Source organism: Tachypleus tridentatus, chromosome 2 (genome assembly GCF_004210375.1).
Source record: "Tachypleus tridentatus isolate NWPU-2018 chromosome 2, ASM421037v1, whole genome shotgun sequence".
NCBI lineage: Eukaryota > Metazoa > Arthropoda > Merostomata > Xiphosura > Limulidae > Tachypleus > Tachypleus tridentatus.
Genome location: NC_134826.1, coordinates 146,090,603 through 146,114,330, shown reverse-complemented (window position 1 = coordinate 146,114,330; position 23,728 = coordinate 146,090,603). Strand labels below are relative to the sequence as shown.

General features: G+C 35.1%; 1 protein-coding gene across 9 annotated transcripts in view; it reads right to left on the bottom strand.

The window, feature by feature from the left end:
* LOC143245310 (F-box/LRR-repeat protein 6-like) overlaps positions 1-11,581 on the bottom strand; it is a 33,987-nt gene extending 22,406 nt beyond the window's left edge. For 7 of the 9 annotated variants that reach the window (XR_013025564.1, XR_013025565.1, XR_013025566.1 and 4 more), the window contains exons 1-4: positions 11,435-11,578; positions 9,347-9,539; positions 5,550-6,203; positions 4,763-4,955 (exon numbers count right to left, since the gene is read on the bottom strand). Coding sequence is in view for 5 of the 9 variants with exons in the window: in XM_076491502.1 (XP_076347617.1) it covers positions 4,763-4,955; positions 5,550-6,203; positions 9,347-9,495 (996 nt within the window). In the remaining 4 variants the exon portion in view is untranslated. Of the gene's footprint in view, positions 1-4,762; positions 4,956-5,549; positions 6,204-9,346; positions 9,540-11,371 lie in introns of all 9 variants that reach the window. The other 2 variants (XM_076491503.1, XM_076491504.1) reach the window with 2 other exon arrangements.
* Between the last annotated feature and the right edge of the window lie 12,147 nt (positions 11,582-23,728).

Sequence of the window (23,728 nt, the reverse complement as noted above, 5' to 3'; positions counted from 1 at the left end):
CCTGCATAAGTGTAATGCATACACAATATATTTCCATTGCCATGTGATCTAACTAGTTATGTGAATAAATTTGTTCAGAAAAGAATTAATTCTTTCTTGTTTCTTACAACTTCATTATTTAAACTTGTGAAAGGCTGGTTAGAATATTACAGTGGGATTCATAAAATTGTGACAGGTATTTTTCAACATTGTGTGGATATATTTGCACACAGTAATACACCTCAACTGAATTTTTTTTTAAATAAAAAATGTATGGTCAGAAGATACTTTAAAAAATTATAATTCAAAAAGTAGGTTGAACACTATTTTGATTTTTTTGTAGATCATATTCAGAGATGTAAGAATATATGGTAAAAATCTGAAAAGGCTGAATAACTGGTGACATGGTCAAACTGTGGCCTGAAGTAGGGATATTTTTAGCTAAATCATAAGTTGCATGCAACTACATTTTTCTACAGGAGATCTAATAGACTTTTAATTACAACAATTGCTGATTTATCAACTGATATATTATAGGAAATTTGAAAACAAAATTCAGCTTTGTATCATATTAAGTCTTAGAGCTATGGCTTATTACATAAACCAATGTTTTGAACGATTTTGGGTTTTCAGGTGATTTTACAGCCTCACTATGAAAATCCTAAGAGAGATAAACTTGGTTTGAGACCATTTTTTAATTCTGTAATATTAATTTAGTCAGTGTAGCAAATTTCAACCTTCTACCACCATTACTCTTGCAGCTTTAAGCAGCCAAATTTGCCTGAAAATGAATTTGCCAAAAAAAATTCATTACATTTTACAGGGCTGTAAATCAGTAACTATTAGAGATATTGATCTAATCTTTGGCAGTTTTTCATTATATGGGTAGATGAGCACATGTGAATTTTTTCAAGGCATTCTGAGGGGGTCACCTGCAGCCCCCTGGGTGATTTGACGTGGAATAACCCATTAGTATGTTGAATACCTACTTATAACCCATTAGTATGTTGAATACCTACTTGATCAGTTTGTTTTATTATTCTTATGTTTCTTACTCAGTTGACTTATTTTAAGTATGTAATAAATAATTAAAAAAAAAGGTTATTGAACAATGTATTTATTATTAATTTAAACCTAAATAACATTACGGTAAGAAGAAAAAAGCAAAAATTTGTTCTGGCTCTCTAACTACTGAAAACATAGCCTACATTTCATAAGAGTTCAAATTAGGCTATAAACTTCTTAACTCACTGAGATTTTGTTAATTACTTACTGGCACTTCGGATCTCTCTTTTGAGGTGTTGAAAACATTTCGTGTTATTTAGAGTGAAAAATATACTAACTTTCAAACATCCCAGTAGTTTTAAAGTTAACATTTGTCTGGTATTTAAGGTTAATAGTTTTCTCTACTCACTTGCAGCTTTCTTAAAAAAGTGCTGCCTGTTACACACAAGCTTTTGTTCACTACTAGCCATGAAGTTCACAGTTCACATTTCCATGACATTATTGCATGCAAGTAACCACGTGATAACTCTCCACCAACAGGAGTGCCCTACACCCTACTAGCACAGCCAATTCCCTCTATACTGATTTTTCAATTATCACTTGGAAAGTATGTAAGGAAGAAAAATGCACCAGAAGTAGGGAAAGATGGTGGGAAGAACAGAGGTGGGTATTTATCAGAAATATATTTTCAGTGTTGGAAAATGTTAACTTTCAATATGATACACAACCTCTTCTTACATACAGCGAGATTCCCACATTCAAGTAGTGTAGTGACTGGTTTAAAATTTTACTTAGATTACTTCATTTGGGAAGTGTAAAAAAAAACACCATGGAGTGTGCCATTATATATCATGGATCAGTAAAAGAGATTGCACTTCTACTGTGCCATTCTATATCATGGATCAGTAAAAGAGATTGCACTTCTACTATGCCATTCTATATCATGGATCAGTAAAAGAGATTGCACTTCTACTGTGCCATTCTATATCATGGATCAGTAAGAGAGATTACACTTCTACTGTGCCATTCTATATCATGGATCAGTAAAAGAGATTGCACTTCTACTGTACCATTCTATATCATGGATCAGTAAAAGAGATTGCACTTCTACTGTGCCATTCTATATCATGGATCAGTAAAAGAGATTGCACTTCTACTGTGCCATTCTATATCATGGATCAGTAAAAGAGATTGCACTTCTACTGTGCCATTCTATATCATGGATCAGTAAGAGAGATCACACTTCTACTGTGTCATTCTATATCATGGATCAGTAATAGAGATTGCACTTCTACTGTACCAGAGTATACTCTTCACAAGAAGGGAAATATAATGAGGATGGTCAAAAGAACAAAAAGGTAGAACCTGCACTAGACACACAGAAGCACTGCGTGTGTATTGTGACTAAGGCACATCAGACCAGCATCTGTGGGTTAGTTACATTCCCAAATCATGCAGCACTGGGTGTGTGTCATCCTGGCCACAATAAGAACAAGGTCCCAAGCTTTTTCACCACAAGTCCAGCAAGGCAGAATTCGTAACCTGAACTGTAACTAAGTGAAGACTTATTTTGACTAGTCCTGCACCAATCCATCACCAGAAATAAAGGAGCTGTCACTCTCACATCACAGGTGTTTTATGGAGAAAAGCATGACTGAGATAAAAAAAACAAACACAAATGTTGGAAAAGACTGCAGGAAGAATGTGCCATAGAAATCAGTACATTGAGGACCACAGGAAAATAAAAGAGGAGAAACAGGTAGTAAAAGAGAAATGTACAAGGAACAGAAGCCAAAGGTTCCAGGGGAGATTTAAATTGTGGAGAATAACATTTAGGTCCCAGTTTGGAAGACAAAAAGTATGGGGGATGGGAGAGGAATGAAGGAGGCAAAAGAAAAGGAAGAGCATTATAGAAACTGAGGAGAAAAACAAACAGCAGTAAGAGGAAGGCCAGAAAGTAAGAGCTGTCCAGTAACCAGCAATGTTTGACTCCAATAAACCCTGGTTGAAACGTCATGTGAAGAATTCAGAGATACTAGGAACAGAAGGAAGAAAGGGGAAAAGGAATGTTGTAATGACCAACTACAAAAAATAAACCATTTTTTTACTGGTAGATAAAGAAGGAGGATGGTTGAAAAGAATGAGGAAGGCCACACAAGGAGTGTCTGAAATGACAGGCAAAGGACTAAACAATTTCATGCCTGAGTAAAAACAATGGATGTTAGATACAGAAGAAGTAAAGAGTGGGAAAGAGAAGACAACAACTGCAGAAGTTTCAACTGGGAAAACCACAGTTGAGCTTGCCAATAGTGCTACAAGAAAGACCTTATAAAGAATGCCCTAAATGACAGACAGAACATGATGGAGCAGAAGAATAAAAAGGTATGCATTGACAGAAGTTAAACCATTTTTTACTGGTAGATAAAGAAGGAGGATGGTTGAAAAAAATGAGGAAGGCCACACAAGGAGTGTCTGAAATGACAGGCAAAGGACTAAACAATTTCATGCCTGAGTAAAAACAATGGATGTTAGATACAGAAGAAGTAAAGAGTGGGAAAGAGAAGACAACAACTGCAGAAGTTTCAACTGGGAAAACCACAGTTGAGCTTGCCAATAGTGCTACAAGAAAGACCTTATAAAGAATGCCCTAAATGACGAACAGAACATGATGGAGCAGAAGAATAAAAAGGTATGCATTGACAGAAGTTAGATCAACTTCCAGTACCAAAGTCAATGGATGCAGAACAAGCAACAAGAAAATGGGAAGCTTGATACTGTGGAAGTAATGTGAGCACTGAAGAGAGTGGTGTCCAAATAAGTGTACAGCTGCTGAGATATCCAAGAATCGAGTCATATCTGGACAAATGATTCATGACAAAATTTATCATTTTATACCTAATTCAAATTATCATCTTGCAGTACGATAGGAAATAAATTTTATGCATCAAGATGAAATGGAACAAGTTAAATCATATTCTACTGAATGATGTCAAGTTTTATTTCAGTGTCAAGGTCTTGCATTTACAACTGATCTTATCAACAAATGTAACTGCCTGACAGGCAGATAAACTCACCAAAAAATAAGTTAAATGAAACTTGATTAAGAATTTTGAAAAAGGGTTAGCATTACACAAATGGTTTTCTTTATTGTACACAAATGATCATGAACAGGGAAACTGTTTGCATTATTTTTTGAATAAATAATAAAATTTATAGCATCATAATTAATATTGTATAGTAAAGCATTTGAAAATCAGTAATTGTAATTATGACCCCCCATGATCTTCCTGTATCACTGGATCAAATTGAGTGCTGATTGGTCAAGAAATACAGAAAAGTATAAGGAAGAAACACACACACAGTGATGTTTAAACATAAGATGGGGGAGGGTCCAATGCTCACTCCCTTCATGACCTTTCTAATATCGTCTTATATCATTGTATTACTTTTGGAGCTGACTGATTAAGAAATGTGGAAAAATACAAGGAACAGATAACTAAAAGGTGCAAACAAAGAGATACAAACTTAGTTTAATATATTAATTTCCTTATAACTATGAGGAAACATAGAGCTGTTAAACTGATTAAGAGCTGGCATATCACGTTTGTTACAAATATCTCTGTCAAATCAAGTATGCACTTTAAAACAGCATGCTTTAAAATGTGTCATGCAAATATAAATTCTATAGAGGACGCTTCACACAACAAATCATTACTTATACCGTACCAAAACACCTCTGGATGTCGCTTCACACAACAAATCATTACTTATACCATACCAAAACACCTCTGGATGTCAAAGAGGTGCCCCATCCAGTTAAGTTGAGATTGCATGTCCGTTTTAGCCACTGGTTACTAATTTGAATAAGCTGGTCTTCCGAGCGACATATTCTTCCCCATGAAAGATCAACATACTCCCAGAGTGAAAGGTCTTGAGCTGCTCTGTTCCATAATTTACACACCCTTGAAACTCTATGGTAAAATAAAGTATTATATGTTATATATAAATTTACAACTGCTATAGTTTTATGAAGAATTTGGGATATATTGTATACCTATATCATAAAATGATGGCCCAGCTTTGTAGAAAATTGTCTGTGACTTTTAAAACTGTTAATAAATTATGTATTAAAACTTAATTCATACAAACAACTTGAATCAGAAGGTTATTAGTTATAAACATACGGTTTACCTTAACTTTTCTACAGTTAGTTTAATCGAATTCTAATCAAAATAAAATTTGGTAAATGATTCAACAAACCCACAAGGAACCGTTTCACAGACTGGATCCTTGGTAGACTTACCCAAAGGGAACCCAACTAGGGAAATAACAAGCTTTTACTTTTATTTATTTCTAGAAAATAACAATAACAGATTCACAGGAGAAATTTCTTAACTCATAACTAAATTAATATAAATTAATGGTCCTGAAGAATCTTTAATGACATTAAGTGTTTGTTAAATATATAGCAATCCAGTTAAATAATTTATTTATGTCAAGTGCAAATAATTGACTTGAAAATTTCACGATTGTTTTAAACGATGAAGAAAAAAGTGTCCATTTACCTTGGTAATAAAGGGAACACGCCATCTCTATGGGTTATGATTTTAAGTATGTAAACAAGAATTTCTTCTGGAATATATTTTCCCCAAGGTCCTTCAGTAACATCTGAAGGGCACTGAGAATCAGTTTCAAGTTTCTCAGTTCTTGACTTTGGTTTAAATAAAACAGTTTTGTTGACCTGCATGACCTCTTTACACTGCTCTTTATTTCTCTTATGATTCTTTTGCTCAGATATTTTTGCCGCTCTTTCCAAACACTCAGATTTTTTTTTATTTTTATACTTTTTCTGTTTTTTGTTTGGAATATTACTTCTATTCTGTTCAGGTTTGTGCTTTTTATTTTCCATTTTTTTGAAGCTACGAGATGTTGGTTCATTCAACACAGGCGTACCATTATGGACATCTCCACTAATGTTAGAACTGTTGTTAAACTCTTCACAACTGTACTCAGGGTTACTCATTACTTCAACACTGCTACTTTTTGAAGCTGCTAAGGTATCTTCATTTATATCCATTTCCTTCTTGCTTCTTGTACACTTAGTGTCATTATTACTAGGTAAACTACGTGAGCTCTGCCTATCATCTTTTCTCTGTAAAGTTTGAATGTCTAAATCCAATGTGTCAGATGAGCTGCTTTTGTCTGCTAGTGAATGCTCCCTAAGAAAAAAAAAGGTGTAATAATTTTTTTATATAGAATATTTACACTACTGCAAGCAAACTGTTACAGAGGTGTTTGGGTGACAGTGAATAAACAAAGTTGTTTTTTTTATTCATGTAAACAAATCAGATGTAAGTTTAACCAGATAAATTTAGGTATGAAGTTAGCAGGTATTTACAACTTTAGACCTCATCAATTAACCTTTAAGATTAGTTCCCAATCTAGTTTTGTGTAGGTGCAAGTCTGTAAATCTTGTAAGTCATTATATTAGTATTCTAAAAACAGTAATCAAGGAGCCAGCTTAAGTTAAATGAAAATAACTGCCTTTCTTTTTACCATGAAATTAAGATTCTGTTTAAAAGACATCTATGACACTATCAATACATTTTTATAACCAGGCTTAAGTAACTATTCCACTGATGTTAAAAAACTGAAGTTACTTATTAATTCCTGACTTGTAGCATTAACCCAAACACAGCTATTGAAGTACAACCCTGTCAACCTTTTAAAGCACATTTCTCGAACATCAATACGCCAAACTTTTGTTTTAAGGTTCATGTGACGGTGTTGTCAACAGACTACTGCTATGTAGTGTTGAGTATTTATTTTCAAGCTACAAATATAATGGTTAAGACTAGTTTAATAAAATATTTTTAAATATCCAAGATAAACATATTCTTTATATAAAGAAAAGGGTGCTGCAAGTAAAAAACACCAGGATGGCTTACAAAGGGTGTAAGGGATAAAATTACAGAAAAACAAGAACAGTTTAAAACATTTTAACTGAATGGTATGATAAAACACCAGGATGGGTTACAAAGGGTGTAAGGGATAAAAATTAAACAAAGGCAAGAGCAGTTTAAAAAATTTTAACTGAATGGTATGATAGGATATTTAGAAGATTATAGAATACTGAGAAAGTTGGTGAAACAAGAGATTATGATATAAAGAAGGATCTGTGAAATGTAAAAACATTAACAATAAGAATTTCTTTAAGTACATTAAGGATGAAGAAAATGTTAGGTTGGGAATACCCTCCATTAATGTTATCATGCATTTTCAAGTCTTCCTGTTTGAGAGGGTAGGACCTTAGATGGATGATAAAGGAAGGCTTTGACTGATGACCGAGATGAATGATTATTAATTTCTTCAGTTTTTTTTTTACTAATGATGATGTTAGCATTGTTCCTCATCAGTTGACAGACTGAAACAAGATGAGCACCTGAGTTCTGAGTTGGTTAAGAAACATTAAGGACATTTAAAGAATGATACAACTCTTGACCCAGGAGCTTAAGAAATGGTCAAGTGGGTCGCTTGCTACTTCTTTCCCTAAGTTCTTAATTATCAGGTAGAAACAAGAGGATGGGGAGTTAGCTACTGTTTACTCTTAAACAGCAGGAACGTTGTCAGTAGCAGCATCAGTTGATGATGGCCACTGCTTAAAGGTTAAAGGAGGTAATAAAACCTGTTCCAGTTATTATAGCCGTATTTTTCTTACATCAACTGTGGGAAAAGTTTTAGAAAGATTGGTGAAAGATGCTTTGCAAAGTTATTTAATAAAGTTTAGAACTTTAATGTATAGCCAACATAGTTTCACCGAGGATAAATTTTGTCTTACAAGTCTTTTGATAGGTTACTGCTCACACACGAGGGTAAGAGTGTAAATTTGATGTGTCTTGAGACTGATAAAGTTTGAGGACAATAAAGATTTGTGACAAGGTGCCATATAAAATGCTTTCAAAAATAAATCTCCACAAATGTGAGGAATAAGTTAGCTAACTGTATAGAAAAGTGACTGAATGGAAGAAAGCAGAGGGTTGTTATAAATGAAATTCAGTCAAACTGGATTAATGATACAAGTGGGGTACCTCAGGGCACAGTCTTAGGACATTTGCTCTGTTTGGTTTACGTCAATGACAGATGAAGGAATGGTCAATAATTTAGTTAAATTTGCTGATCATATTAAAGTCTTGGGTGTTGCTGGCTGTGAAGAAGATGCTGTTGATGTAGATTATTTAGTGAGTTGGACAAATGGCAAATGGGTTTTAACTATAACGAATGCAAAACATTGCATGTGGGTTATCATAGTTTGAATTCTAATTTGGATGGGGATAACCTTAACAGTGTTATGAAAAAAAAGGATTTTGGAGTAATGGTTGATAAATCTCTTTAGCCATCCAAGCAGTGTGTTGTTGCTAGTGGTAGGGAAATTGGGATTTTAGGTTGTGTCCACAGAAATATTGAATACAAATCTAAAGAGGTTATAATTTCATTGTATAGGTCACTGGTTAGGTTACATTTGCAGTATTGTGTCCAGTCTTTGGCTCCTTATCATAGGAAGTACATGGAATTATTGGAAGGGTTCAGAGGAGGGCTATTAAAATGGGGATGTGTATGGAAGAATAGTCATGCAAGAAGAGGATGAAATCTCTCAAACTGTTTTATCTTAAAATACAAAAGAGGAATCAGAAAGGTTCTGACTTAAGATACAGCATCTTTTGTCATACTTAATAGTCAGAATGGTTGGACCAGGGGGCACAAATATAAATTTCGACAGGGTAGGAGCCATCTTCAGTTAAGGCAGTTTTATTTTTCTAAGAGGGTTATTGGCCTATGAAATGGATTGCCTTCGATGTAGTGAAAAGAGTATATTTAAGTGATGGTTTTGAGGTTCTTTTGTGTTTGTTTTTTGTTTAATAGTTTCATTTTAGCAGTTGGGACTGCTTAGATGAATGAATAGGTCCCTTGTTGTTGTTAAATGTTACATAAACTATACTTGGATCAATGTCAAAGTATCTCTAATTGAATAAGGACAATCCAAAGAAAGACAGAGGGAGTAATTTTAATAGACAGTTTCAACCATTTAATTTTCTTTGTTCTTTTTGAATATCTTACTTGACACATGAATTTGTCAATTGTTTTATAGGTTCATTTTTATCATATTTCCAATTACCTCAATAATTCTTTAAAAGGAATTTTTTTTTTATATTTAGTTATATGCAATGAGTTTTCTTACAAAGTACAACATTTTGAAACATTGACTATTCTATCATCAAGAAATGCATGCAATTAAATACATTTTTTGTTTTTAATTGTACCACAAAAACACAAAAATGATAAGGCGTTCTTGTCAACCGTTTACCTCAGATCATGTGAGGGGCTATTCACTGAGAAATCAGAATCATCGGAGTCATCAGATGGCCACATTTCACCTGCAAAACTGAAAAGGATGGGCTTGTTTGGGTCTTGCTTCATCCCCAGGATCCCTTTCTGCAACTTTTTCTTGCTCATGCTTAATAATGGCAGTTACTAGAAGGGCCTATATTACACAGTACCTAGTAAGTAAAAGAAAACTTCAAATGTTACAGAATGCTTGTTATAATAACACATCATGCCAGTTTGTTTACTTTAGTACTGAATACACTGAACTGCCTGCCATGTCCACTGTGGAAAAAAACAGCTTGTATTTGAGCATTACAGTCCATAAACTTTCAGCACACCAATCAAGGGACTTTCTTCTTCCATTGTGTCAAAAGACAGCCAAATAGACAAGACATAATATTACAGTATACTAAAATAATGAGATACAAACAATATTAAAAAAAAACAAAAAACTGATGACATATTCAGTTAACACGGGGATCAGTGAACTTTAAATAATGAATACCTCTCACTAATCCATTAAAGGTTAGTTAATTCAAGTCCTAATGGGGAAAAGAAACCTTGGATGAGTGAATAACATACCAGCCTTTTTAAAAGAAATATCATGGTTGAATTCTGACACCTAACACCACAAAGATCAGTGAAAACAAATCTAAGCTGGGCCCATAAAATAAAGATGTACTTGGGTAGGGATTATGTGTGAAAACAGATCTAAGCTGGGCCCAAACAATAAAGATATACCTGGGTAGGGATTATGTGTGAAAACAGATCTAAGATTGGCCCAAACAATAAAGATATACCTGGGTAGGGATTATGTGTCTTTAATAGATAATGATGACTTAAATCTTTAAGGTTTCAAATGCAGTAGATTCATAAGCAGTCCATGGACGAACTACTAGAAAGATTTTAATGATGGAAGATTTATCTTATAGGACTAGGTTAAGGTCTCTTATTTTTTCTCGAGAAAAGCAGGGTTAAAGGTGATCTTATTTAAGTTTGCAGGATTATATGGGAGATTGACAGAAAAAAGGTCTCCAATTACTTTGTGCTGTACTCTGACTATGGAAGAATGAAAAGACAGGCTTGTCTGCTGTTAAGCTAGTTTTATTTTTCTAAGAAAGTGATTGAATTATGGAATGAGTTGCTTTCAAAATAGTAAACATCAGTAATTTACAGGAGTTTACAAAAAGGAACTGAGTGGTTTTAAAATACAGGTTGGGTTTGAATTTTGACTCTTCTGAAGGTCAAAGGTACAAGAACAACCTAGAAGTACAAAACACATTGTTTCTCTTTTAAGATTCAGTGTATGCTAAACATGATGGGGTTTGCCCAGCACAGCCTGAGTCATGCCATGAGGAGAACAGATGTATTCTTGCTTCAAATTTTTAGTGACACAGATTTCAGGACAAGGGACTTGTTGGTCCATCTAAGCTGTCCAACTTGCTAATTTGTCTTCAACAGGAAATACACACAAAAATATTTTAGCAAATTTAGCTAATGGTCTCAAGCAACTGAAAAAAAAAAATCAAAATATTAAGACAGTGTCAAAAACAACATGTTTTGACCACTATTAGAGGATATAAAACTAACTGAATGTTGCAAGTTACTTTTCTCATTGTAAATACATAAAAAGTTGTATTTTAAGACTCAGTTACATAATATGATATGGAAAGCTTTATGCATCCATAACTATTCTAGATAGAGACTAAATGTCATCTATAATATTAAATCCACTGTTCAAATTGTTTCATCATTCTAATTTTCCATACGTACATTACATAACCAAATGTGATTTGGTCAACTCGTGAATTTTTATTATAGTACAGTAATAGTTAAAACTTAAATTTAAAAGTAACTAATATTCTGAATATCAGAATTAATATTAATATCAATGATTGAGTTACACGTTATATTTAATATCATTGTCATTGGCTATTGTATATATTAATGCAGTGATAGTGGTATACAGTATAAAAAGTTGATATGATAATTTATTTTAAAATACCTTATTCTTAACATCATAAACTGTGAAGCAATAACAGAAAATAAATTAATGTGAAATACGTACACCAAGCTAAGCTTATGTACAAGCAGTTACTTTAAAAATAACAACTTTTTCATACAACAGAAACACGACAGGCTTTTTTTCATTCTCTAATCCGGCATTTTTCAGCCACTGTCATAACTTAAATTGGAAGCTTTGGTTGCTCTGGCGTCCGTGAATAAGTACTTGCGGCGCCACCTACAAAAAAAAACACCCTAAAGCAACCGTTAATAAAATGAAAATGTTCTTATAAGTACAATACACTAATAAACTAAATTCTATTTCGTTAACAATGTTTTTCCTCAGATAGATAATTACCCGAACTAATACTGCTTATTTTTTAAACACAAAACAATTTATTTAATGCATGGGCTTTTAACCAAGTTACATGGCACTGATGCACAAAGATTTCATCTGCAGTGTGTGTAGTAGATGAAAAAATATGATAAAGAATAAACTAGAATGTTTATTACATATCAATATACTAAAATAAATGAATACAGAAATAATATGCAAAGTATGTACACTTACCTAATGCTGGTATGAGGCTTTCCTCTCTTTCTAGCGTTAAATCCACCAGTAGATCCTTCAGTGCGACAGTGGTCTTCCAATTGACCATTTGACGGTTCTTAACATGTCCAACACTTTGGTTAAGAGTTTCTTGGTGTCAACAAGCTTGATCTGCAAGTGTCACACCTCATTCTCATAGCACTTCACTGCAGCAAGTCTTCCAATATTCAGTCAACAAACCACTAAGTCACTTCTGTTGCACTGAATGCAACTTGTTTGAACAATCCTACATTACATGTACGGACACTGCCTAGGCCCATTGAATCTGACTCGTAACCATTTGTATTAGTTACAGTTTACAAACTAGTAACTTCTAATATATTAAGAGTATTTTCACAACATTTGCCAGACTTTCAGGCTTTTGCACACGAAAAATCATATTTTTAATGACGTATTTTTAATTAATATTTGTTCACGAAATTGCCGAGCCTTTTTTAACCAGTACAAGAGAAAAGTGGCTTTCATTTTGAGGTTAAAAATACTTTTCTTTGTCTCAAAAATCTCGTATTTGACTTGTATAACCTCTTAGATAAATATACAACTTTTTTTCAGTAAAACTTTATAATCTTTCTGTTGTTACGTTTATTACTTGATTCTTCAGCCTGTAAAAAAACTCATCAAATATAATTAAAAGAAAAATAGTAAAACCGGAAATAAAATGAGCAGCTGTGTCCTTTTTTCTTCATTATTAATCAAGTGGTTTTAAAGTACGTACCCTGAGAGTTTCAACTGTTAAACATATCCCATAAATTGTCTGTGTTTATTTTACTTTCAACATCTAAGGTAAATAAAACTCAAATCACTGACCGTTTGAGCCCTTCTTTGAGAAGCACGCCGTAATACGTACAACACCCTAGACTAGAGAGCAAGAAATCACGTGCAAAGCAGAGAAGTGTTATTCACACAAGCCCTTGTTTCAAAAACACAATATTAGACTAATCGGGTTATGTTTCCTACAATACTTACAAAAGAAATTTCCGAGGGTGATAAAATTGTAATTAGAATGTGTGAAAACATTTATTATATGGTTTGAAATTGTGCTGGTCCAATAAATATTGTAGGTTCTGAGCCTCGCTGATTGATTTATATCGCAGGTGTTTCCGTAGCACTGCAGACCTATTTCATGTCTGTCGAATTTCGCAGCATATTTGTGTGAAGGTGTCATTTGGGCACTTACTCATAAAATTTACTACCCTCTTGTTTTAAAGTTGTCAAGTTTTAAACGTGGTATAATGTGGTTTTTAAATTTACCTCAGTTTAGACAATTAGAATAACATAAATGCAATAGGCGTAACTATGTATTGGCGTATCAAAGTATATTATTTTGGTTACCGTACGTTAAGTATGTGTATAAATATACATATTATTTTTTACTCATTAATGTTTAAATTTTAGTTATATTTCTTAAAAAAATATAGGCCCGGCATGGCCAGGTGGGTTAAAGGTTTGGGGGCGTTATAATGCTATAATCAATCCAACTATTCGTTGGTAAAAGAGTAGCCCAAGAGTTGGCGGTGGGTGGTGATGACTAGTTGCCTTTTCTCTAGTTTTACACTGCTATATTAGGGGCGGCTAGCGCAGATAGCCCTCGTGTAGCTTTGCGCGGAAATCAAAATAAACAGTTTCCCTTAAAACATATATCAGGTAAACAAGAAATTCATTGATTTCGAATATGTATCCGTGCTAACGAAATTCTGCATTCGTGCATATGTACTATCATTAAGCCTTGTCTAGACTTGCGGGTGGGGTGTGTAAAGATTATAATTTTTGTTGGCGTCAAACATTAACCTTTGAAAAATAAAAGCAACAACATCAGATTATTGTATTGGTATTCTCAAAATCCCTGTTTTTTAGTAGGGTCTTTAAGTACAGCATATGTGGGTTGAAAAATATTCCATTTTTATTCAGTTGTTGATCACACGTCTACAGTTTCCATAACATTCTTTCTTTTGCCTTCAAGTCACTTACAAACAACAGTTAGAATTACGTAGAGAGAAAATTCTCTTTCTATTGGTCACAAACTTGAGCTACTCAGTAGTAGGTGGTACTAGTTAAGAACTTTCAACTAATTGAGTTGAAGAGCTAAATATATTGACATCTCAGCAAATCATAGAGATGGGAGGTTCTTATTTTATATTTGACTTGTCTATATCTCAAATTCGAGTTTCTAATTCGTTATATACTTATGCATGTACTCGTATGGTGGGCTTAATAAAATAGAAACCGAGCAATAAGACAACTGAACGTGTTATGTGACACACACAAAACGATAGTTAACATTTTTTCTTTACATTTCCTTTTATTTAAAACAATTAAAACATATATAATTTTAAATTTAAATTATAACCTACGTTTTGATGCCAATCTCATTGATGTAAGTAGTAAAAAGGTTATTTTACAAAAAATTTGAAAATAACGTTTCAAACGTGTACTTTAACCTCCAGACGCGAACAGGGGCGAAAGAGTTGAAGATCTCAGATGAGATAGCAGTGGTCTCTTTACTCTTAATTATGGTGGGGGTATCAATACTAGTTTTTGTTACCTCTACTTTACTTACTGCACTTATGGTCGTTGGATGATAAAGCTGAATGACAAATCACCTGTAACTACAAAACAACACCAGATCTGGTTCTTCCTCAGACAGATAATTGTCCAAACTAATGCTGCTTGTTTTTGAGACACAAAACAATATTTTTAGTACCTGGCGCTACAGTAAAACTATGAATACTTCTTACGCTAACAGAAGTACTTTTATTCCCTTTACAGATTACACTTCTGCAGTCACTTATTATTGGATTCGATCTGACCAACATCATATAACTTTCACATGGAACATCAGTTCACTTGATGCAAAGATTATACTGAATTATAATTCTTACAGGAATGCCTATACCAGAACCCCCATCAGAGGTGACTACATGTGTCCTAGGTACAACTGGAGACACTCTTCTTCAATAATGTCTATTCTATCACCATTTGCCTAAAGGAAGTCAAAATTCATTGGTCAGAGTGGTGATTTTACTTGAAGGTCTGGCATACCATGAGATCTACTTGTGTTCTAGCCACTCCTGCAACAACCTGGAACTGTAACTCTCATCCTTGTATCTTTACGAGTAATTACAAAGCTTCACATGATTCCACAAAAAAACTGGTCTGACTGTCAGACTTTTGACACAAGCTGTATGACATGTTTCGGTAATACAGGCTTAACTTAGGCCCTGTTAATTTTCTGGATCTATAGTGATGCCATTTACCGTTTCTACTTGTTTCTTCTAGACTGCTATGTCAATGGTCAAACGTGATAGTCTAGCCTATCTGGGTGGAACTATCATTAACATAAAATGAGGCATGAAAACAAAAGGACAACTGGGATAGTTCTGCCTGTTCACTTGAAACTGTTGTGAATGTATCATACCATTTGGATGTGTGGATCACTAGTTAACCTTTGGTTAGCTCGAGTTTGGTGTGATGGAAGTACTTGAACAGGTTGGTTCCTTGCAAGAGAAACGGTCTTTGTAAGAGTTAGGATATCTCTTACATCCAAGTAATGCATTATTAGTTTGCAAGGAAACCTCTTGACTAACTTATCAAAGAGGATGTGTTTACAATGTGCCGAGATCATTGCATGGTTTTTCTCTACTTGGTCTTAAACATGGTTGAATAAATCGTGTGATTTTCTACCGGGTTATTTCACTTAAAATGACGTGTGGTTAATGTATAAACCTCTTTCTTAAGAACTATTGGCAAGTACCTTGCTGAGATGTTTATATTTGTTTGATATGGTGCAATAGACGTAATCAGAGACTCCAGCACTCAGATAAATAGTCGATCCTTGGTTCAGGTCAGTGGAGTGATAAATTACTTCGAGTTCATTGGACAATTCCAAGTGTCATCAAACTTTACTCTCACTCGAGCAAGATTATTCTTAACTTGAATAACCCTGACTGTCTCATAGCGCATGCTTTTCACTACTTGAAGCCTGTTGTCTCACGTGCTAGAGAAACAACTCTGATTTTGACCACCCATCAGCAGCACTTCTAGACCATGTTATCAAAACTTGAATTGAGTTATTCTGGCCGGTAATGACTTAAGAATCCTATACAAAGTACCCTATATGATTTAAGATCCAGATGCTATTCCATCTTAGTGACCTTAGGTTGTCCATGCCTACTTTGCATTGAGATTGATTCTCAGGGGTAAATCTAAATCTGCCATTCTGGGTGCATACGATTTTGGCTGTTCTTCCTGACTTTGCAACTGTATTGATATATTAAAATCATAGACGTTCATAGCAATAGTAGAAGTCTTAAATTCCTAAGATGACTCTTCTTAAAATCAACCCTGTCATACAACCATCTCTCTTTAGTTATACTTATTCTTACAGAAAAAAATGTTATTTTTTAAAATGAATAGAATTTTAAAATTCGATCACACAAGAGTTAGAGCAAGGGCAATCCACACATTAGCAGAAAACAGAAAATTCCAGAATGATGTTGTGTGGCCACAACACCAGACTTCCTGCTTTCTCTCTGGTATTTTGGAATAAACTGATTCCCTAAAAAAGTAAATAAGGAAGTTCCAGCAAGATAAATTTCGAAGTAATACTGAGTTCTTTTAAAACTGAGAATTTTTAAAGAAATAAACGGACTGAACATAATGTGTGATATACAGTGAAAACAAGACCTATTTTCAGACTGACTAACTCACATAAAATGATATTCCAGACTCATTAAATCTTGTTTCTTAGTTAAATCAGTAAAGTCAGACTTATCCACAGTAACTAGTGCTACCACGTTCCTGGTCATTTCTATTCCAACATAAGGAAGATTTTAACCTTGAGATATCATCTGACTTGCTGTTGAAGGCATGGGTATGAACAAAAAGGTCCACGGGATACAATGAACATTGGTTCATAACACAGGAGGTTCCAAAACACTTGTTAATATATTATTACTTTTTACTGTTTCGTTAATGCGTTATTAGCTATTGTAAAAAAATAGTTTCGTATCTGTTTGTATTCAATACATTTGTGTATCGTGTATTATTGATTAAGACTGTGTTTCAGTTTTTGTTCTCCTGCGCGAATATTTATTACTTACTAACTGAGTTATATTGTAAAAAACAACAGTTTGTTGAGTCATACACGAACAGACTCACTGAGTCTTCCTATGTAATTCACAAGATAATTGAACGCATTAATTTTAACTTGCATAGTTTAGCATATTTACATGTTACTAATTTTTTTTTTAGGTACTACGTGAACCTTCGAAGTTCTACAGAGGGTTTAAACTTCTATGGAGTTGTCAAACTTTATCAATCATCACGTAAGATTTGTTTGTTTGTTTTTGAATTTTGCACAAAGCTGCTCGAGGGCTATCTGTGCTAGCCGTCCCTAATTTAGCAGTGTAAGACTAGAGGGAAGGCAGCTAGTCATCACCACCCACCGCCAACTCTTGGGCTACTCTTTTGCCAACGAATAGTGGGATTGACCGTCACATTATAACGCCCCCACGGCTGAAAGGGCGAGCATGTTTGGCGCGATTGGGACGCGAACCCGCGACCCTCAGATTACGAGTCGCACGCCTTAACACGCTTGGCCATGCCTGGTCTCATCACGTAAGAAAACTTTCCATCGTGAACTTCATAACAGTTAACACAGAAGTTTTTATTTAGCCGCGTTTCGGCTTGATGTCCATAAGTCAGTTTTGTTGTCTTATATTTACATAAAGATTTCGTCTTTTTGGCTAAATCTTCTTTACTTTGGAAGCTCATGACAGCCTCATGAAACTACTCACCTAAGAAAACACTAAATGTGTCCATGATTGAAGAATGCATCTGTGGACATTCGTGTACAAGCTGTACCTTTACACATACACTTTCTATGGACAAATAAAGGATTCTCTCTAAGAGAAAGACAAAGGAACAGAGATAACAATAAATAAATTATTATAATGACTTTTTTCTTTACTACAAAAACTGCATGGACCAGTAATAAAGAATACTTTAGGTAATATTCTGCACTAAAATGAGAACACAGAAACATATATACAATATTCCCTCGCTATTCGCAGGGGTTACGTTCTTTACCCTTACTCCTAATCTTCAGGCACTTAAGGAGAAAGCTCCATTTCTTCAGGAGAGTCAAGAGGTTGTGTTGTTTCTTTAGGAGTGTCAGGAGGAGGTGTCGTACTTTCTTCGGGAGGAACTCGATCTGGACTCCCTCATGATACAAATCCACAGGGTGACCGCCAGCATTATCCATGATCAGCAACACTCGAAATTCGAGTTCTTTTTTGCGAAGGTATTCTACCACTTGAGGGATGAAACTTTGATGAAACCAGTTGGATGTCAGGAGCTTCGTAATCCAGGCCTTGGAATTATGCATCCAGAAGACAGGCAAAGTGTTTTTATTTTTGTTCTTCAGAGCCCTGGGCTTTGCAGATTTATAAATGAAGCCGGGTTTCATCATCCAGCCAGCAGTATTGCCACACATAATAAGTGTCACTCTGTGCTTTTGTGCTTTGAATCCTGGGACTTTCAGTTCGTCCTTCATGATGAAAGTTCTGGAAGGCATTTTTTTCCAGAACAACCCAGTCTAGTCCATGTTGAAGACCTGCTCTGGCTTGTATCCCTTCTCCTCAATGAGTTTCTTAAAGGCCTCAGGATACTTTGCTGCAGCTTCTGTGTCTGCAGATGCAGCTTCTCCGTGGGATTTTCCAAATCGCAGTTGGTAACGTTTCAGGAAACGATCGAACCAACCCTTGCTGGCATGAAATTCTTCGGCATCAGCTGCTGTTGATGGCCCTGGTTGTCCTTCAGTGAATTGAGAATATAATTTCAATGTCTTCTTTTGAATGATCTTGGTGTCCAAAGGGATATTTTTCTTTCGCAAGTCTTGTATCCACAATGCTAAGGCAGATTCCATCCTCACGATTGCCTTGTTTCTTACAACATTCACCATCTTAGCACTTCCACAAAAATTCGTATCTACACTAGCTCTGATTGCTTGTTCATTTTTCTTTATGTAACGCACGGTGCTCTCATTCACTCCGTAATGGCGTCCTACAGCAGCATAACCTTTTCCTTCCTTTATCATATCAAGCAGTTGTACCTTCTCATGCAGGGTCATAATCTTTTTCTGGCGCTTAGGTTCCTTGCCAGAAGCTGGAGGTGTAGGGCGTTTGAATGGCATTGTAGGGTGTAAATAATATTGTAAAAATAAACACTTGAATTTACAGTCCAAACAACCACGTTGAAAACTCACGCGCGAATGAAAGAGAAACAGCTGATCAGCAGCACGCGTATGCAGCCAATCAGCAAGAAGGAGAAACTAAAGCTGTCAGCCATTGGCTAAATTCAAACCTATTTCCTAGCCTCCTCGGGACCGAGCGCTGTGTGTGTAGTGCGTTACCGGCTGTGCTTTGCCGTTAGCGTTGTGGGGGAAGCTGAGGCAGTCAGCCAATAGCAGCTCAGCCCATTGTTCGATAAAGACGTCAATCGATAAAACTGCTTGAGAGAGTAAATACAGACATACCCTCGAAAAGCGCTTTTAGTCTCTATGACCTACAAAAACCCGGTTTACCGAGCATTCGTTTTTATGACGTTATAACGCTAGCCTGGTATACCGGCATACGATGCGATAGGGTTAAGAGCCTAACCCGCGAATGGGGAACCGCGAACAGGTGAGGGTATACTGTATTTGTTTGTTTTTGAGTTTCGCGCAAAGCTACACGAGGGCTAGCTGCGTTAGCCGTCCCCAACATAGAATTGTGAGACTAGAGTGAAGCCAGTTAATCCTTATTACCCACCGCCAACTCTTAGGCCACTGTTATACTAAGTAATAGTGGGATTGATCGACATATTATAATCCTCCATCGGTGAAAGGGTGATCATGTTTGGTAGACAAGAATTCGAACCCGCGACCCTCAGCTTAAGAGTTGAGCGCCTTAACCTTCTGGCCATGCCGGGACTACATTTATAAGCAAATTTTCTTAAAAGAGAAAATTACTATTTAAGAAACACTTATACGTAAGCTAAATGTAAGTAATTTTATGAAAAAGTAATATTGTAGAGCACTAGATGGCGAGGTATATCAAGATGTGATTTTGGTTTTGTTTTTTTCTCTAAACGTTTGTTTGTTTGTTTTGAATTTCGCGCAAAGCTACTCGAGGGCTATCTGCGCTAACTGTCCCTAATTTAGTAGTGTAAGACTAGAGGGAAGGGAACTAGTCATTACCACCCACCGCCAACTTTTGGGCTACTATTTTACCAACGAATAGTGGGATTGACCGTTACATTATAACATCCTCACGGCTGAAAGGGGGAGTATGTTTGGTGCGACCGGGATTCGAACCTGCGATCCTCGGTTTTCTCTAAACAAGATGATAATATGAAAAACATTCTTGTTTTCAGAAAGAATAATATTCTCTTAACTGCCAAATTTCAAACATGTATTTACATACTAACAGTAGAAACATATTTAATTTAAAACAACGCAGAAAGAGAAGTGCTAACAGTGTTACAGTTTCGTTTTTGTGAATAATTTTCTTGGTTTTATTTTTTAAAACTGTTAAAATTACTTAAAGACGTTGGTTTAAGTTTTATGTGATAATTCTCTTGCAGTTTGATTGTCTTGAAATTCATAAAATATTCTCAGTAAGAAAAGCGTTAAATGCATGGGAGCCCTTAGGATGGGACAATGGTGTGTATTTACCGTGCTTACATTTCACAAAAAAAATTTCACCTATTATGACGTCAACTTAACATCGTAGTTACACTAATTATTTTAAGATATTTTTTATAGGCTCAGCATGGCCAGATGGTTAGAGGGCGCTCGACTTGTAATATCAGAATCGTGGGTTTAAATCCCCGTCATACCAATCATGCTCGCGCTTTCAGCCATGGGAAATTATAATGCTTCGAGCAATCTCTCTATTCGTTGGTAAAAGAGTAGCCCTAGAGTTGGCGGTGGGTGATGATGACTAGCTGTCTTCTGTCTAGTGTTTCACTACTAAATTAGAAGTGGCTAGCACGAATAGCCTTCGTGTGGCTTTGTGAAAAATTCAAAACAAACAGTAACTTCTAATTTTGTGTTGTGTTCCCCTAACTCCAAATATACTCACCCTTTCAGCCGTGGGGTCATTATAATGTAAGAGTCAATCCCGCTATTCCTTGATAGAAGAGTAGCCCAAGAGTTGGCGGTGGGTGGTGGTGACTAGCTGCCGTCCCTCTGGTCTTACGCTGCTAAATTAGGGACGGCTAGCGTAGATAGTTTTGGCGTGGCTTTCGTTCCCAAAGAAACAAAATATATTTTTATTAAACATGTAAATTTATATTTGCGTTTGGGCACACGTAACACGTATTGATTTAGTCTGGTGACTTACACTATAAAAGCTTATACCTAACATGCACGTTCTGCGCCCCCACTCTACCCGCCCTCGGAAACGTTCTGCGCTCCTACTCCACCCGCCCTCGGAAAAAAAATGTTTTATGTACGCCCATAGTGAAAAGCCTAATGTTTATGTGATAATATCTGTTGTAGTTGTCGTGTAATACGAAAATAATTTTATATTTATATTAAGTATCTATAAAACTAACAGAACGCAAAATCAACCTGTTTGTGATTATTGGAATGGTCAGATGACATTGTTAATTTGTCAGATGACAAATTAACGTGAATATCCAAACAACGGAAGCCTATGAAAATTCAGTAAATATTATGTCAATAATTATTTATTTATCTCATCAGTTGTTTCAAGTTGTTAAAATATTAAATATATTACATTCATTCTTATTGTTTTAAAGATATGACAAAGTTTATCCTTAAACAATGAGATAATGATACGGGATAGAGATATCATTTGTATTAATATAGAAACCACCTTCTAAATTTTTCTTTTCCACTTTTAATAAGACAGTATTAACTGCACACTCCGTCACAGGAGTGAAGGACAGGATCTTTTTGAAGCTCGATCAAATGGAAGCCTTTCATCGGGTGAACCATGACCATGTATTTCAGCTTTTGGTCGAGGGGGTTTCAACTCGACTTTTGTTAACTGGATTAAACTATGTTATACTGATATTTTAGTCGGAAGGATGGAAGGAAATAGACTTAGTAGTTATTGTGTTTCTTTCTCTGTTTAACTGTTTAAAATAAGGGATGGAAGGAAATAGACTTAGTAGTTATTGTGTTTCTTTCTCTGTTTAACTGTTAACTGTTTAAAATAAGGATGGAAGGAAATAGACTTAGTAGTTATTGGGTTTTTTTCTCTGTTTAACTGTTTAAAATAAGGAATGGAAGGAAATAGACTTAGTAGTTATTGTGTTTCTTTCCCTGTTTAACTGTTAACTGTTTAAAATAAGGATGGAAGAAAATAGACTTAGTAGTTATTGTGTTTCTTTCTCTGTTTAACTGTTTAAAATAAGGGATGGAAGGAAATAGACTTAGTAGTTATTGTGTTTCTTTCTCTGTTTAACTGTTTAAAATAAGGGATGGAAGGAAATAGACTTAGTAGTTATTGTGTTTCTTTCTCTGTTTAACTGTTAACTGTTTAAAATAAGGATGGAAGGAAATAGACTTAGTAGTTATTGTGTTTCTTTCTCTGTTTAACTGTTTAAAATAAGGGATGGAAGGAAATAGACTTAGTAGTTATTGTGTTTCTTTCTCTGTTTAACTGTTTAAAATAAGGGATGGAAGGAAATAGACTTAGTAGTTATTGTGTTTCTTTCTCTGTTTAACTGTTAACTGTTTAAAATAAGGATGGAAGGAAATAGACTTAGTAGTTATTGTGTTTTTTTCTCTGTTTAACTGTTTAAAATAAGGAATGGAAGGAAATAGACTTAGTAGTTATTGTGTTTCTTTCCCTGTTTAACTGTTAACTGTTTAAAATAAGGATGGAAGAAAATAGACTTAGTAGTTATTGTGTTTCTTTCTCTGTTTAACTGTTTAAAATAAGGGATGGAAGGAAATAGACTTAGTAGTTATTGTGTTTCTTTCTCTGTTTAACTGTTTAAAATAAGGGATGGAAGGAAATAGACTTAGTAGTTATTGTGTTTCTTTCTCTGTTTAACTGTTTAAAATAAGGGATGGAAGGAAATAGACTTAGTAGTTATTGTGTTTCTTTCTCTGTTTAACTGTTTAAAATAAGGGATGGAAGGAAATAGACTTAGTAGTTATTGTGTTTCTTTCTCTGTTTAACTGTTTAAAATAAGGGATGGAAGGAAATAGACTTAGTAGTTATTGTGTTTCTTTCTCTGTTTAACTGTTTAAAATAAGGGATGGAAGGAAATATACTTAGTAGTTTTGCCATAACAAAACAATTCATAAGAAATACTTTAATCAGATCATGAAACTGGAGCTGTGTTACCACACACACACACAGAAGAGCGAGTAAAACAATCAAAATAGTTTGTTTGTTTTTTGAATTTCGCACAAAGCTACACGATGGCTATCTGTGCTCGCCATCTTTAATTTAGCAGTGTAAGACTAGAGGGAAGGCAGCTTGTCATCACAACCCACCGCCAACTCTTGGACTACTCTTTTACCAACGAATAGTGGGATTGATCGTCACTTTTTAACGCCCCCACGGCTGCGAGAGCGAGTATGTTTGGTGCGACGGGGATGCGAACCCGCGACCCTCAGATTACGAATCACACGCCTTAACACGCTTGGCCATGCCGGGCCCCAAACAAAATAGTTCCTTGGGACTCAGCACATGAAACAAAATAGATCTTTCTTTTGAATCTTGG